The sequence below is a fragment of the Epinephelus moara genome, chromosome 7, assembly GCF_006386435.1.
Source record: "Epinephelus moara isolate mb chromosome 7, YSFRI_EMoa_1.0, whole genome shotgun sequence".
Taxonomy (NCBI): domain Eukaryota; kingdom Metazoa; phylum Chordata; class Actinopteri; order Perciformes; family Serranidae; genus Epinephelus; species Epinephelus moara.
The window spans coordinates 36979272-36994448 of NC_065512.1; the positions used below are offsets into that span (position 1 = coordinate 36979272).

General features: G+C 39.3%; 2 protein-coding genes and 2 non-coding genes across 38 annotated transcripts in view; all 4 read left to right on the forward strand.

Moving 5' to 3' along the window:
- Nucleotides 1–26: 26 nt before the first annotated feature.
- nifk (nucleolar protein interacting with the FHA domain of MKI67) lies at nucleotides 27–6177 on the forward strand. Its single transcript, XM_050049899.1, has 6 exons — nucleotides 27–259; nucleotides 2476–2604; nucleotides 3067–3175; nucleotides 3490–3701; nucleotides 4967–5029; nucleotides 5284–6177. Exons 1-6 carry the CDS (start codon nucleotides 140–142, stop codon nucleotides 5488–5490), a joined length of 840 nt encoding a protein of 279 aa, XP_049905856.1. The 5' UTR covers nucleotides 27–139; the 3' UTR covers nucleotides 5491–6177.
- On the forward strand, nucleotides 2794–2923 carry LOC126393639 (small nucleolar RNA ACA64). Its single transcript, XR_007570285.1, has one exon. It is a non-coding gene; the product is annotated as a small nucleolar RNA ACA64 (small nucleolar RNA).
- LOC126393643 (small nucleolar RNA ACA64) lies at nucleotides 5065–5195 on the forward strand. The gene has a single exon (XR_007570288.1). It is a non-coding gene; the product is annotated as a small nucleolar RNA ACA64 (small nucleolar RNA).
- Nucleotides 6178–8022: 1845 nt separating the features above from the next.
- The window catches only part of clasp1a (cytoplasmic linker associated protein 1a), a 129521-nt gene continuing 122366 nt past the window's right edge, over nucleotides 8023–15177 (forward strand). For all 35 annotated transcript variants that reach the window (XM_050049859.1, XM_050049860.1, XM_050049867.1 and 32 more), the window contains exons 1-2: nucleotides 8023–8177; nucleotides 11614–12346. In XM_050049859.1, coding sequence (XP_049905816.1) covers nucleotides 12149–12346 — 198 coding nt within the window. In that variant the 5' untranslated portion in view covers nucleotides 8023–8177; nucleotides 11614–12148. The remainder of the gene's footprint in view (nucleotides 8178–11613; nucleotides 12347–15177) is intronic.

Consider the following 15177-nt stretch of genomic DNA (forward strand, 5'->3'; position numbering starts at 1 on the left):
TTTGCTTCCTCCTTTAGCACTTCTTTGGTTGTTACCACATGGTTAACCGGATAAAGACACCAACGTGGTTCGTGTAGAGTTGACAAACGGTGGTGTGTGTTCTTGTACAACTTATGTCTGGTTTCCATAATTAATCGAAATGACTGAAAGTAAGGCAGAAGCGGCTCAGAGGCCCAAAGAGCTGCTGGCTCTGGACCCTAAACAAGAGTCCGAGTTCAAGAAGAAGGTGCAGGAGGCGAAGAAGAACAAATTCAGCACGGTAGGTCCTCGTGTGACCGTGAAAAATCATGAATTCACAAAATAGGATGTGCTATTGCTCCGTTTACTCGAGAGTATCTTCTTATTTCCGACGGTAGCAGGTGTCACACCTTATTCCATAACCCGTCGGATGTTGTGAGCTATTTAGCTTAAAATTTCAGCTGTGGTAAATGCGTCTCCTGGCGCTTTTATACTATGGTCAAGTCATTTAACGTTACTGTTGTCGCTGTTTTAGATAGCATTATGTATTTATCACATTAAAGGGGAGCAACACCTAAATTAACAATTCATATGTTATTTCTGTGAAGAAGGAGAGTTCAGTTAATATTAGTGAACATGAGCTACTCTGTTTAAAGGCCAGAAACCAGAGAAGGACGTCTCAAACTTGTGATGTCATCAAGTATGAAGTCTGGAGCTGCTCAACAGACAGTTAATTGTAGACTGGTTTTATGGACCCGCAGAATATTTGTTTTTTTCTTTTATTTATTTATTCATTCATTTTCACAACTAAATGAGCGTTATTCTATAGAAGGGTTTTCAGTGCTGAAACAGAATATGTACCCATATTCAGTAGGGGTGGGAGAAAAAATATTGGTATTGGTGTAGTAGGCCTATCCCAATATTTTGCATTACAATAGTGTGTACATACATGGACGATTTTTATTTTATATAAATTATTATTTCAAATATAAAATTAACTTTTGGTAGCTTTCTTCATAAAATTGGTTTTGCAGTCCATTAGAAACATTGTGCTGCACTAAAAATGACTAAAACCTGAATCTTGTCAGATAAAACAGATGTTGAGTTTATTTTTCTTTAGGGACATAATCTGCAGTCGTGAAAAGGTAGTAAATCGCAATAGATTGTAATATATATGTCATCGCTCCAGGCATTATATTATAAAATGTTTAAAAAATGCAATAATAGCTCCATTGTGACTTACGTACTGTGATAATATCGGGTTATGGGGCCTCTGGTGATTCCCATCCTTAATATACATATACACACTCATATTCTACAGAACATTCCCCTGGCTGATGTCAGTGTCATCTGTAACATCTTTACCAGATCACCAGGACAACTTTGAGTTGTAGCACACTCTAGTTTTTCCATTTGGGAGAGAGTTGTTTATGTAGTATGTTTGAATCGCCTTAGACCACAGGAATAATATGAATTAATTTTAAAAAGTAGGCGTAGTTCCCCTTTTAAGCCTCATCATGAAAAAGCTGCTAACTAAAGTGGTGTCTCATAGTATATTGGTTTGACAGGGTTGCAAACTCTGATGCGTTTCCAAACAGAAACTGGCCATCAGGGTGTCTCAGGTCAAGAGATTTTCACAGTACGATGACCGTCTCAGAAAATATCATGGTTTCACAGTGTCACGGTGTAACAGAATTTATATCATCATCATTTAGAATGAAAGGAATAAAAACAGAAGGTTATTTTTGGTTGAACAAATGTTTTATTACTGTAACTGAAACTTGAAACAATTATTTTAATGGAAATATGTGTAAAAAGTCTCCCCTTTTAAAATAGCTAAGGGAAGGGGGAGATCTCATTGTATTTTTTTGTTTACAATATTGTAGATAGGCAAATGTACACAGTATAATAGCCATCAACATTTATAGCACAGTATACCTTGAGACTGGGATATCGCTGCAACCCTACCCAGGTCTGTCTGCAAAGCTACCCGTCGTTCCCTTTTCCTTATTTTGTTTTTCTCTTTACTGATACAAGATGCTTTATTGGGCATTTAAAGGTAATTATACATTATATCAGATGTGTCATACAAAAAAAATTTAACTATTATTGAACAATGATATCGCTTTATGAACCAGAATATGTTAAGTAAAGTAATGATAAAGAAACAAGTTATGATTGAAATTAAATATAATAAACATTTATATAAGGGGAATAGAATAGGCCTTTTTAATAGCAGGGATTTGGACTTGTCATTGTAGGAAAAGCGCAGGTGCAACATTGTCAATGGCTCTGCTCTATTCAAGTGTCCCGGTAAGGACTGACAGCGAGTCAGCATGTAATATACCAGGAAACTGAAACTTTTTTTTTTATGTACACCTGTGACGTCTTAGTCAAAATGTGCAATCATAAAAATATATGCATAACAGATTGCATATTGTACAAATGTTTATTTATCGTCTATGTAACCTTGTCCTCTTGTTTATTCTCTTTCCTCTTGTTTTGTTTTTTTTGCAGGGGGGGCATTTGACCCCTGGAGTGGTTTACGTCAGTCACCTGCCAAAGGGGCTGTTTGAACCTCAGCTAAAGTCTTACATGGAACAATTTGGGAAAGTCCTGAGGCTGCGGCTGGCCAGGAGTAAGAAGGTAGCATAGATGACAACTAAATATAAAATCATGTTTGAAATATCTAACTCTGCATAATTCACTTTCAATCCTGTACATTACAAAAGAACAAAAACTTAGAATTTCTCTGTTTGCTGTATGAGATTTTAGATGACAGATTTCCCATCAGTTTGACAGGACATTGTAGAAGTGTTACTGCAGAATTTTGGCTCGGACTGAAAATGGTTTCAGATGCCACAATGGTCTGAGATCAGATAACTGAGCCTAAAGTATTGTGGTACGTAAAGCTTATCACCTGCTCTAATGTTGGCAGAGCGATAAAACCCATGTGCCCACAAAAGCACGAGAAAAACTAAAATAAGTGTAAAGCATTAAATGGAAATGCATTCAAAATGGAATTTAGATAGACCTAAATCAAATTAAGATGTGTGATGTGAAACTATTGAGATGTAATATCCATTTTTTTCTGTCTCATTGTCTCAGACAGGTGGAACCAAAGGCTTTGCGTTTGTAGAGTTTGACTGTGATGAAGTAGCCAAAATTGTTGCAGAAACCATGAACAATTACCTCATGGGAGAGAGACTCATCAAATGTGAGTATTGCTCATATGTTAGTTACCACCATGGCTCCTGCTGTCCTAAAGAGGATGATCAGGCCACCTGACACACACACGGGTTTATCAGATATAAAATGATGTCGTAGATCTTGTAAATTCCATGATACTGAAATGTGGCTCATCTTGATTTCTAGTATTAGCTGAATTTTTAAGATCTGTTTACAGAAAGTATCACAGTAAAGATATTTTTTTTTCCATTTTGTGAGTTCATGATTTATATCCATTTACTCACTGTAAATGTGATTTGCTCCAAGATCATCAGCCCAATGTGGCTTCTTGCTCTTTCCCAGGTCACGTGATTCCTCCAGAGAAGGTGCATGAGAATCTGTTTGTTGGCTCCGAAAAGAAGTTTGCAAAACCCTCCCATCCTGCTGTACTCCGCTACAATAAGAAACGCACAGAGGAGCAGATCACCAAGTTGAAAGACAAACTCCTACGGAAAGAGGGGAAGCTTCGCAAGAGACTTGCAGCACACGGCATCGACTATGACTTCCCTGGATTTGTACGTATATTGACATTAAGATAGTAACTTTAAATGGCAGCTACTGTAGCTGCTGTGTATTTATATGAGCTAGAAAAGAGTCATCCCTGAAATTTTGGGAGAGCTGATACTTGTGCAAGCTAACAAAGTTAAAGGCCTGCACCTACCTGTCAGATAACAGGCCAAATCCACATCACTTTTCATCCTCTCCTTCAGTGCACGTTTGTGAAAGTAAAAGTCAACCCCAGAGTTAATCTTGTTTTGAAATGAGCTTTGTCGTTGTGTGTGTTGCTCATAATCTGTGGACAACAAAATGGGAAGAAAAAAAGGCATTCTGTTTTTTAAGCCACTAGCACACACTCTCCCTCCCATCCACACCTCTCTGCTTTATTTAACTTTATTATAACAGTACTTAATTTAACTTTATTAAAACAGTACTTCAATTAATTTAATTATAACAGTACTTTATTTAACTGAAGTTTAACTATTTTATTTACCTTTATTACAGCTTGATTTAACTTTATTAAAGAAATACTTTATTTAACTTAATTAAAACAGTACTTTAATTTGATTATAACAGTACTTTATTTAACTTAAGTGTAACTACTATATTTACCTTTATTACAGTACTTTATTTAACTTTATTAAAACAATGTTTAATTTAACTTAATTAAAACAGTACTTTATCTAACTTTATTAAAACAGTACATTATTTAATTTGATTATAACAGTACTTTGTTTAACTTTATTAAAACAATACTTTATTTAATTATAACAGTTCTTTATTTAACTTTAGTGTAACAGTACTTTATCGAACTATTAAAACAGTACTTAATTTATCTTTAGTGTAACAGTACTTTATATAACTTTGTTACAGTACTTTATGTAAATTTATTTAAACAGGGCTTTATTTTACTTTATTATTATTATTAATTATTTTAGGAATCTTCAGTAGTTTAGAGGAGATTTCAAAATTTCGAGATAGATATTGTGTATCGCTATGTAGCCTAAAAGTATTGTAATTTTATTTGTTGGCTATATAGCCTCACCCCACGTTTGTATGATTATACATTGTTATTTAGGAAAATCCTGCATAGTGTACCTTTTTAAGAATATAAGTGAAAGTCCTCAAAATCTAGAAATGTCATGTGATCCATTATAAGAGGCATACTCTTCCAATCAAATCATGGAGTTTTATAGGTCTACAGCATCACAGAGCTACTCCTGTAGTATCTATACTTTTGTTGGCATCATGTTAAACTTTAGTGCTCTCTTTGCATTTTCAGGCTGCCCAGGTTCCTCAGAAGAAAAAGTCATCCGATTCCATGGATGCATCTACATGTAGTGAAGTAAGGTCAACACTAATGTTACATTTAGCTTCGGCACATTCTGAAAATGGCCTCAGGTGTACCAGTGATCTGGGGTCAGATAACTGTGCCTATAGTACTATGGTGCGTTAAGCTTATTGCGTGTGTCTTTTGGTGGCTGCGTGATAAAACCCATGTACCAACATACTGAATTATCGCAAGGGGAAATCAAAGCTGCATTGTTTGGTGCTAGGGGATAACTTAAACAGCTAATGTGCTCCTTTCTTCCATTTCAGGACACCACACCACTCTGCACCCCCTCTGTCCTAGAGAAGAGGAAGTCCATGGTTGTCGACGATGACGATGAAGATGATGAAATTATCATTAAGATGCCAGCTGCAGTGGAAGATGAAGAGCGCTCCTCAGAGGAAGACAGTGACAGTGAGGAGAAGAATGATTCAGAGAGTGAAGAACCCATTGCAGAGGACACAGAAGCACAGTGAAAGTCCTCACTGTTTTATTGTGGACTTGGTTCTCTTGCTGTCAGTGTACAGTTGCATACATCATTTTTGAACTGTGTTCAGAAATTAGTGTCTTTCAGGATGTGGAAATCACATCACATTGTAGGAAGACACTCGTATGAAAGATACCACCATAATTGTGGGTACTACAGTAGTGAGCACCACAGATGGTGCTTGCAGAATCACACTGAGCCTGATTTATGGGCAACAGTTGTGCCGGGACTTCTTTGACAAAGGCAGATGTGCATTTCAGTCTTGGAGCGGACCTCTTCCTTTACCACACAGGGCTGTTGTATTGATACAAAACAGCAGCATTTTTATTTTTGCTTTGTCTAAAAGTGTGGTTAAATTTGTGCTATGTAAACCAGTGACCCCCATTTAATAAAAAAATTCTAGGGAGACCTCAATCTGAAAAGTTTTTGGTTGTTAGATATGATTAAGACCAAAATGTAATAGCTGTCAACTACAGTTGAGGATGTTACTGTGGAGGAAGTGAATCCTATAATCAGAAAAGACACTCTGTTGACTCTTACCCATGACGGGCTCACTTCGTTAGTGGAAAACAATTCCCCATTTTTCTGGAACTCCCTCAACGACCAGTTGTTGAGACCCACTGATGTAAATTATGATCTTTAAAAATAAATAATCTGAGAATGTGCTCTAGAGCAATCCTTTTGTTTTTGTTATTTTTCGGATTTACGAGCATTCCAAAAAAAACACGGGCATAAACACCGGCAGTGCAGGAAGCCTTTTTTATAGAACAAAGTCTGAAATGTCTGCTGGGAAAAATGTTCATCACAATATGAAATTCTGCAATGATAACAACAGTTTTCATTTTTCCATAACCAAATTGAAAGTATTGCAGCTATGAACCTTGTTGAATTATATTAACATACATATTAATGCCTCACATTAATAAGGTAATAAAAATAGTAACTCATTATCACTAGAGACTGTAAAATAGGTGAATAATTGACATGAATATTCTTTGACCCTAAGGCCTGTTTACAAAGCACAGACTGGTTGTGTTGTGGGTACAATTGTAGTACCAGACACAGTGGCAATGTCATGTCTGATAGTCATTTTGAAGAAGAGTGTTCCACAAGGATCAGTTTTGGGCCCATTTTTTAATTTATGTTAATAGTATCTGGGATAAGTTTAAATTCTGCAAGTACCATTTGTATGCGGATCTGAAATTGCTTTTAAACTCAACCACAAAAAAAATTAGGGCTTTCTCTCCTGAGCAAACAAAGATTTCAACTGTTTCCGTCAATACTCCTGATGGTGTCTCCATTCAATCTGTCAAAAGTTATAAGCACTTGGGAATTTGGTTGGACAAAAGTTTAAATTTTAAACACCAATCGACCATCTCGCACACTAAAATCGCAGCCTAAAATCCTGTTTTTCCATGTCAACAAGAAATGCTTATTCGCTGGCTCTTTGCTCACTCAGACTGATTTTGCTGATATTATTTACAGGTTTGTCTCACCATCCACCTTTTTTCAAAACTTCTGTATCACTTAGACTGATCATTGTAGCTTGTGTACCACCTTACAGCATGGTAGGATAGTTGTGTATGTTCTGACACTGGTACTTTCAGACAGACGGGCCAGCCAGAAGAGCCAAGGGCCTCTACAAGCCAGACAGAACAGCTAGAACAGCCAAGGGCCACTATCCATCACAGGGGCCAGCCAGAAATGCCATGGGCAAAGGTGCAGGTGGTCAGATGTTTCACTAAAGTTACAATATTAATGTTTCAGTACATGTTACACTAAAAGAACAATGTTACAATGTATGCTACAATAAAGTAACAATGTTGAAATACATACATGTTTAGCCTTTGCAGTCAGCATTCATATTGATGTTTTATAAGTGTTTTTGATATGTAAAGTAGTTACTGTAGAATGCAACTGACCATTCTACTGGCAATGTTGGGGACTGCTGATGACAGATTTTAAATAAGAATTTTGATGACTACAAAGGAAACTGCAAATTTGGTCAATAAATGGTAGATATTTTCCCACCAGTCACAAACCGGTGACCAACCGTCAAACACTTCAACCATTTTTTGATGAATCTCAATGTGACCTCCAAGCTGAATTAAGGTTATATAGTGGGTTGTATTTGGGGCTCTGGGGTCCGCTTGTAAATTTGTTTTTTACACATAATTTAATGTATATTACCTATTTGATGTGCAGTTGCTGTGGACATGCGTTTGAATGGAGCCAGGACATACTCTCCCTGTTTCCAGTAATGCATCGCGCCATTTTTCTGGAAATCTTCCTTTCTATCTTTCTGTATGCAACAGTTGCACAAAAATGTAAATACTCTACGCTTCAGTGAAAACCAACATAGCAATGTAGACAAATCACAGACCCCATGCGTCCAGTAGATGTCGCCAGATGTCGACTTATAGCGTCCATGATACACACCGACAGGGTTTTTTTTTGTATTGCCATGCGACAGTTTTCCAAGTGCCAACATCATCCCTGGATCGACTACGCATGCGCACGACGATCCCATTCTTGTCCTGCAGGCAGCATTCCGGGTGGAGAGTGTGAGTGAGAGAAAGAGAAAGACACAAGAGATTTGAGGCCGTACACTGTATATTTACAAAAAGAAACACGAGCTGTATGTCCAAACCAGCTGCGGCGTCAAAGCGGGATATGGTAAGTGGAAAAAATACTGCTGTAGGTACACCTCCTCGCCTCCTTGTCACATTTTCTTCTCTTTGTGCTGCCTGTCTGAACTGACGTTTCATTGAAAGGAAGGGCTTCGCTGGAGGCTAGCTTTAGCTTTTATTCCCCACACACCTACTCTGTCTGGTACAGTAGAAAGGTTGGCCTGCTGTTTTAGGGAGAAGCAAAGAAAAGGAATGTTTCATGGTCACTGGGGTAAATTACAAGGGAGGCTTTTTGTTTCACGTTAGCAGTATGTAGTAGCTGTCAAGGCGCTCCTTCGTTTGGCACTGCTAGCAGTGATGGTCAGGCTCTGAGCTAGCCTGGGCTCAGCTAACGTTGTAAAAAAAAAAAAAAAGCAGAGAGGTGTGTGCATGGCGGACGTCAGGCAAATCTGTGTAACCAGCTTGTCAAAGGTGAGTGTAACGTTAGGTAGGTCTGATGTACATTGAACAAAGAGGATAGGATGGTCAATTGTAAGCAATTTTTTGGATGATTTAATCATAACAAATCGAAATGTTACTGACATGTATTGCATTTTCTTTTCTTTTTTTTTCATTGGAAGAACAGTACAAAGCATACAAATCACAGAGCGAACATGAAATGTTCCATTTTTCACAATTTTTTTCTCCCCTTACCCTGCCTTCCTAAAAGATAAACAGTAACAAAAATGAAAGCAATAACCATATCACACTAAGAACAGCAATCATAACAAGACTCAGCAGCAGTGACAAGGAAATAACGAATAAATAATCAGATAAAAATAACTCAAAAAAAGGAGGACGTTCAGTCGTCACAACCAGGCAAGGAGGTCAGAGATCCAGTATAGTTTAGGAGAGGTCTTTAAGTCTTTTCAAAAGATTTTAGGGAACCTATAAGGGAAAATCTAACTTTCTCCAGTCTGATAAACAGTAAAATATCTTTCACCACCTATTGTCGGTCGGTGGTTGAACAAACTTCCATTTAAGAAGCATAAGTCATCTTGCCAACAAGGTAGGCTACTAAATGTAGGAACATGTTACATGCTTTTAGAATTATTGGACAGTAGAGGGACTCTGGACGAGAGAGGGCCAGAAATAATAGCAGTGTTATATGCAGTATTAAGGGTGTTGAAAATTTCAGGCCAGAATGTAAAAAGCCTAGGGCAAAACCAGAACATGTGAGTGTGATCGGCTGGAGATTGCCGGCACCGGTTACATGAGTCTGTTAAATTAAGATAAATCTTGGAAAGCTGTGTCTTGGTGTAATGGACCTTGTTTACAATCTTCCATTGTAAGAGGCCACGCTTAGCACAGAAGGAGGAAGAGTGAACTAATTGCAAAATATGCTGCCATTGGTCATCAGGTAATACAGTTCTCAATTTCTGTTCCCACAAGCTTTGGGGTTCTTTGTTGGGTGGTAAATGGTAGAACTTATGATATGCTGTATATTAGAGATGATTTTTTAAAATTTGGGTCAACAGCCAATAAGGAATCAATAGGGGTTTCCTGTGGGGCAGCTAGGGAATTTAGGATTGGTATTCTGTAGAAAATGATTTATTTGGAAAAATTGGAACAAGTGTCACTAAGGAAGATCAGACTTTTATGAAAGTTCTGCAAAGGATAGAGAGACCCATGGTCAAATAGATCCTTAAAACGTAGTTATACCTCTGTAAAACCTAACCTAGAAGGTTGAGTCTGTGCAATAGGATAGAAATAATGGATTATTTAAGTGGATCTATTGCATTTTCACAACTTATGTTCAAAAGAGCTAATACAGTATTACCAAAATGTATTACACTCTGACCAGTCCAGCTTCTTCAGCATTTATACACTCTTTCACACTTTATTGTCCGTGCATACACAGTCATGTACAATGCACATGGACATGTGGCTATACACATGCACACAGTTCTGTTGTTTATATCCTGTATCTGTTTTATCTGCTTAGTTACTTAGTTTCTTTAACCAGAATTTAAAATCCTAACAAGGGACAGGGACTCCAAATTAGCCCCATACACACTGCATTACTTCTGGCTATGTAACAGTGTTTGTCTGTGTTGTCCTCAGCAAATAAACTAACAAATACATGAATTAAGCAACTGTTACCATAGGCAACCTGTAAAAAGGGAAACTTCTCACATTTTTTGTGGTCACCTTGTCATTGCACTAAAAAGGAGAAAATAGTTCACACATTATGGTAACAAAAAGGTTATAGTCAAGTGAATATAGCCAACATCTAGCTGCTTCAAGACCTGCAGGTTTGAGTTTCCCCTCCCAGAACAAAGGCCCATCTTCGACAGAAGTTGTTTAACAGTCCTTTCAAGTAGATAGACTTGTCACACAAAAAGCCTGGGGTTGTTTGAATAAAAGAAGCGTAGTCAGCATAAGATCCAGCAGCTTGGAACTGGAGCAAATAAACACCACCTTGTTGTTCCTGTGTCTTAATTTAATGGAACCCTCAGCCCCTGTGTTTTTCACGACAGTAGTGGGCTGTCGGGTTGAGCATTTGAAGCTGTCAGAGATGGGGGGGGGGATTAATTCAGAGCCTTGATTTAAATGTCTTGTCATTTTGTTTTTGAGTGATGATTTCCCTACCTGGTTTGATTATATTCTAGAGAGTAGATTTGTTGTTTCAGCAGCACTGACTATAAGTCATCACTGGCTGCTCATGTGTGGCTCAGCAACAGTAGCTTATTGAGGAACTGGGGATTTACATACACAATGGCCAAAAGTATTTGGACACCCTTGTGTTCTAGTAATATGTCTCATTCCATAACTGTGGGCATTATTCTGCTGCTATAACAGGCTCAGCTCTTCTGATAAGAATTTACACAAGATTTTGGAACCTGGCTGCAGGGGATTTGCTCTCATTCAGCTCCAGGAGTATTGTGAGGTCAGCCACTGATGTTGGGAGGGCTCAAACAATTAGTCGATCCAGAGAAAAATAATCTATTTTGGTAATCGATTTGCATATGATTTATTAAAATAACGAAATCTGGTGTCAGCTTCCAAAATATTAGACTTAGCTGCTCTTCTGTGCTCAATGTAATAGTAAACTGAATCTCTGAGGTTTGAAATGTTGGTTGGACAAAACAAGGAATTTGAAGATATCACCATGGGCACAGTATACATTTTATGGACTTTTTTCTCTATTTTCTGACATTTTAAGACAAATAATTAATTGCAGAAAATGACGGGTCACATTAATCTAAACTAATACTGTATGCTGTGGCATTAGGATTTTCTTTGAGTCCACATATTTTTGGTCATATAATGTCTAACAGAAGGGTGAGCTTTTGTATTAGCTAAATCACTCTCTTTTTACTGTAAGGCAAGAAAAATACTAAAGTTCATTTAGTGTGATGCATTGTAATGCAACAGGAGGGATCAGTAATGAAGAGATTTGATAATGAATTGACCGTCTGCTGTCCTTTCTGCTCCTTTAGGGCTCTCCAGGGCAGATCCCGGGACAAGACATGGAGCTCTAAGCTAGCCCTCTCCATCCATCTCCATTTGCTGCCTTGCACGCTGTTTGCCAAAACCACCTCCTCTACCCCTGCTGTAGCGGTTTGGCTCAGACTCCTATAAGAGAAGAAGAGGGAAAAAAACCCAAGTGGGAGGGAGTAGTAAACTTTCCCCAGCTGCTGTCCAGACACACACATGCTGCATTGCTGCCATTCCCCAAGCCCTGCTCCATCCATCCCTAGGGCACGGCCACTAGCTTGCTAGCGAGCTAGCACTTGGCACAAAGACAAGGCCTGTCCTCTGGGATAAAAATACAAGCAGACTGTGTACATTTGCCTCTTTCTTTTTTCTCCCTTTTTCCGGGTCACCCAGCCCAAACACCCATTAACTGGGGCTCCTTTTGTTTAGCTGTCATACCCACTGCTTTGAGCAGTGGAGGATTACTAGTATCCGGTCAGTCAGTCATTCAGCCAGGCAGACTGAGGAAGCCAGAGGGGTTGGTTATCAGAGGCCAGGATGATGGAGCCCAGCATGGAGAACTGCCTGGCCCTGGTCCTGCAGAAGGACATGGGCCGTCGGCTGCAGGTGGGGCAGGAGATCATTGATTACATTTTGGAGAAGGAGAAGTCCCACGACCTGGAGCAGGATCAGACAGCACTGGACAAAATGGTTGATGGCATCGCCAGCTCCTGGGTCAACTCCAGCAACTTCAAGGTAAACTCCAATGACGAAGCAGTGAACAATAGGAATTTCCTCACAACTGTAGCCGGTAGCTGGTGAAAAGGGATAGTTCGGAATTTTTGAGGTACTTGTCCATAGTTAGTGTATTACCCACATTAGATGTCAGTCGGCATGCCCCCAGTTTGGAGACGCAGGCTGGAGTCTGATACGTAAGCTAAGGAATGTATTGCTGTAGGTGGGGTCACCAACAGAACACACTGTAGCTGCCTAAAAATGTCCCACAAAAAAAAGCTGCATCAATTTAAGTATATGCTATTTTTAGAATATTTTTTACTGCTTTTCCTTACCGTCAGACAGTGATTTCTGACAGGGAACTAAAGCCGTTATATTATTCTGTTCAAAGCCAGACTCCTTTGAGAAAAACGGTGATTTAACATTGGGGAACACAGGTGCTGCTGGTCCACTCCTGCCTCGCTCACTTATTTTGTTTGTGTTATTTTGTGATTTTGGTGTTGAGAACAGTTAGTTCAGCAAAATCACACATGAACTCAAACTAACAAACTGATGGAGGCAGCTGTAGACCAGCAGCTCCTGTGTTCAGCAAGCCAAAATTACTGTTTTTGTCATTGGAGTCCGGTGGCTGTGATGAGAGCATAGATGGGTAACTAAAGCCGTTGACAGCTTCCCTGTAGGAGTGGGCTGTCTGACAGAAAGGTAAAGCGGTGAAAATACTCTCAATAAAGCATACACTTAAAGTGTTGCAGATGTTTTTTAGGTGGGACTTTGTTTAGGTAGGAAAATACATTTTGCTGCTGCCTCTGTCCCCAGCAGTACATCGCTCAGCTTCTGTGTCAGTACTCCTGTTGCTTCTCCAAACTGGGGGCATGCCAACAGACATCCACTGTAAGAAATACACTGACTATGGGTAAGTACCTCATACACCCCACTTCAAAAGATCTGAAATATCCCTTTAAAGGCGCTGTATGTAAGAATGTGGCCAAAACGGTTACTGCGCTCAAATTCAAAATACTGCCGCGAGTCTTGTTCGCCCCCCCTCCCCTACATATTCGAGGTTGCTGGACAGCGGCACGCTGGAGACTGATTTGTTTGCCCACGGGCAGCTGCTGTGGCAGGGCTGCGTCGCCACATCCTTGATCTTCGGTTTTCCAGCGGACCGTTCGAGCAAGTCCGGCTTCTCTGCTGCTAACGCTGCTGCCAGGATACAGCTGAGGAGAAGCCGGCTGCTCATGCTGGGACACTGCTAATGCTGCTTGCCGTGCTGCTGTAGCTCAGTCGTAACTGTAACTGATGCTGAGACTCTACTGACTGTGTGACTGGTAGACGGCGGTGGGTGGCGCAACAGGCCAAAACACAAATTCAAAACATAAACATGATTTGCGGGCCGCAAAAATTTTTTTTAGATGCAAATATTCTGGCCGTACTGTTGTTGTCGGTGACATCAGTATGTTATATGAACATTATTCCTTAGTCTCTGTGACATATTAGGAGGATTTTACGACTATTTGCTTTAGATTTCTTACATATAGCTCCTTTAAGCCTTTACTATGACCAGATAGCTTTATGATTCCCCATTTGCATTCTGTTTTAGACAGTACATTACTGCACTCAGGAATCTCTGTTTACGCTTTTTGTCTTTAATCAACGACTCATTTTACGCCCACTGAAATTGTCTGTCAGTTGTGGACTGACTTGATGTAAAAGGCAGTATTGTGTTTAACAGCATGTTAGAAGCGTTGTTTTGCCTTTAGTTTATTAGGAAATGTCTGTGGCGGCTCATTCCACTGTGACATGCTTATGTTTGAGATAAAAGGTTCAGAGCAACTTAATGGTTTAAATCACTGATTCAAAAAGCTGTCAGTCACTGACTTATGGTCTGTTTTCAGATGCCTAAACATTGACGGCTTTTCTTACATGTACAATTGATACTACTGGCCTTTGAATCGAATAGAGTAACTTGTAAACATCTAAGCTACAGTGTAAAACTGTTGCAGAGTTCTGTGTTTCTTTTCTGTGTTTAGACTGTACTTCCACGTCATTGTACTGCCATATAATGGCCTTCTGGTTTGTGGAAGGAGGAATTTCCAGTTTTTCTGACTGTTTACTGTGCAATAACGCAAAATGTTCTCAGGCAGGCAGAGGCACATAACATCATTGTTTCCCTTCACTATAGATCTGGCTCACATTCTTCTTCTGTGATTGATAGTGCTTTATTTTGAAGTTTAATCTAGGGCAGAATTTTTATCTAACCCTGAATTGTGATTCCATCAGCAGTTCTTTCAGTGCCCAACCACAGGTTGCTTTCTCTGCCATAACTGTTAGAACACATTGTTTACTAAAGCTCTGATTTCATGTCGGGATATGCTGCTTTTGCTCCACTAGGGCCTAAAAATGTCAGAGATATCTGCCTGAACAAAGCCAAGCCTGCCCCCAATGCCCTACATACTGTGTAGCTCATTTAGAACAGGGAAGGCTTTTCTCTCTGTCTCTGCAGTCTTAATGCTGTGATGCCATGTTGTGCATGGTAGTTTTTGTGTGCTTCAAGTGACCATGTGTGTGGCATTGCTGTGTTTTAGCTCCCAGAAGTCTGGCACATGCCTGAGAAATATGGTGATGAGAGACTATGGAGAGTTTGAAATGAGAGTTTAGGAGAAGGAACAAGAGAGGCTTAATTGGATCTGGCCTGGTTATAACTCAAGATAGTGCAAGACTCCAGCTGGCAGATATTGGGCGTCGCAAGGAGGAGTCAATAATTGCAGTAGCAGATAAAGCTCCCTACATTGTGCCAAACTAAAATTTGGCCTTGATCTACTCTTTAGAATTAAAAATTCTCTTAAAAAAAAGCA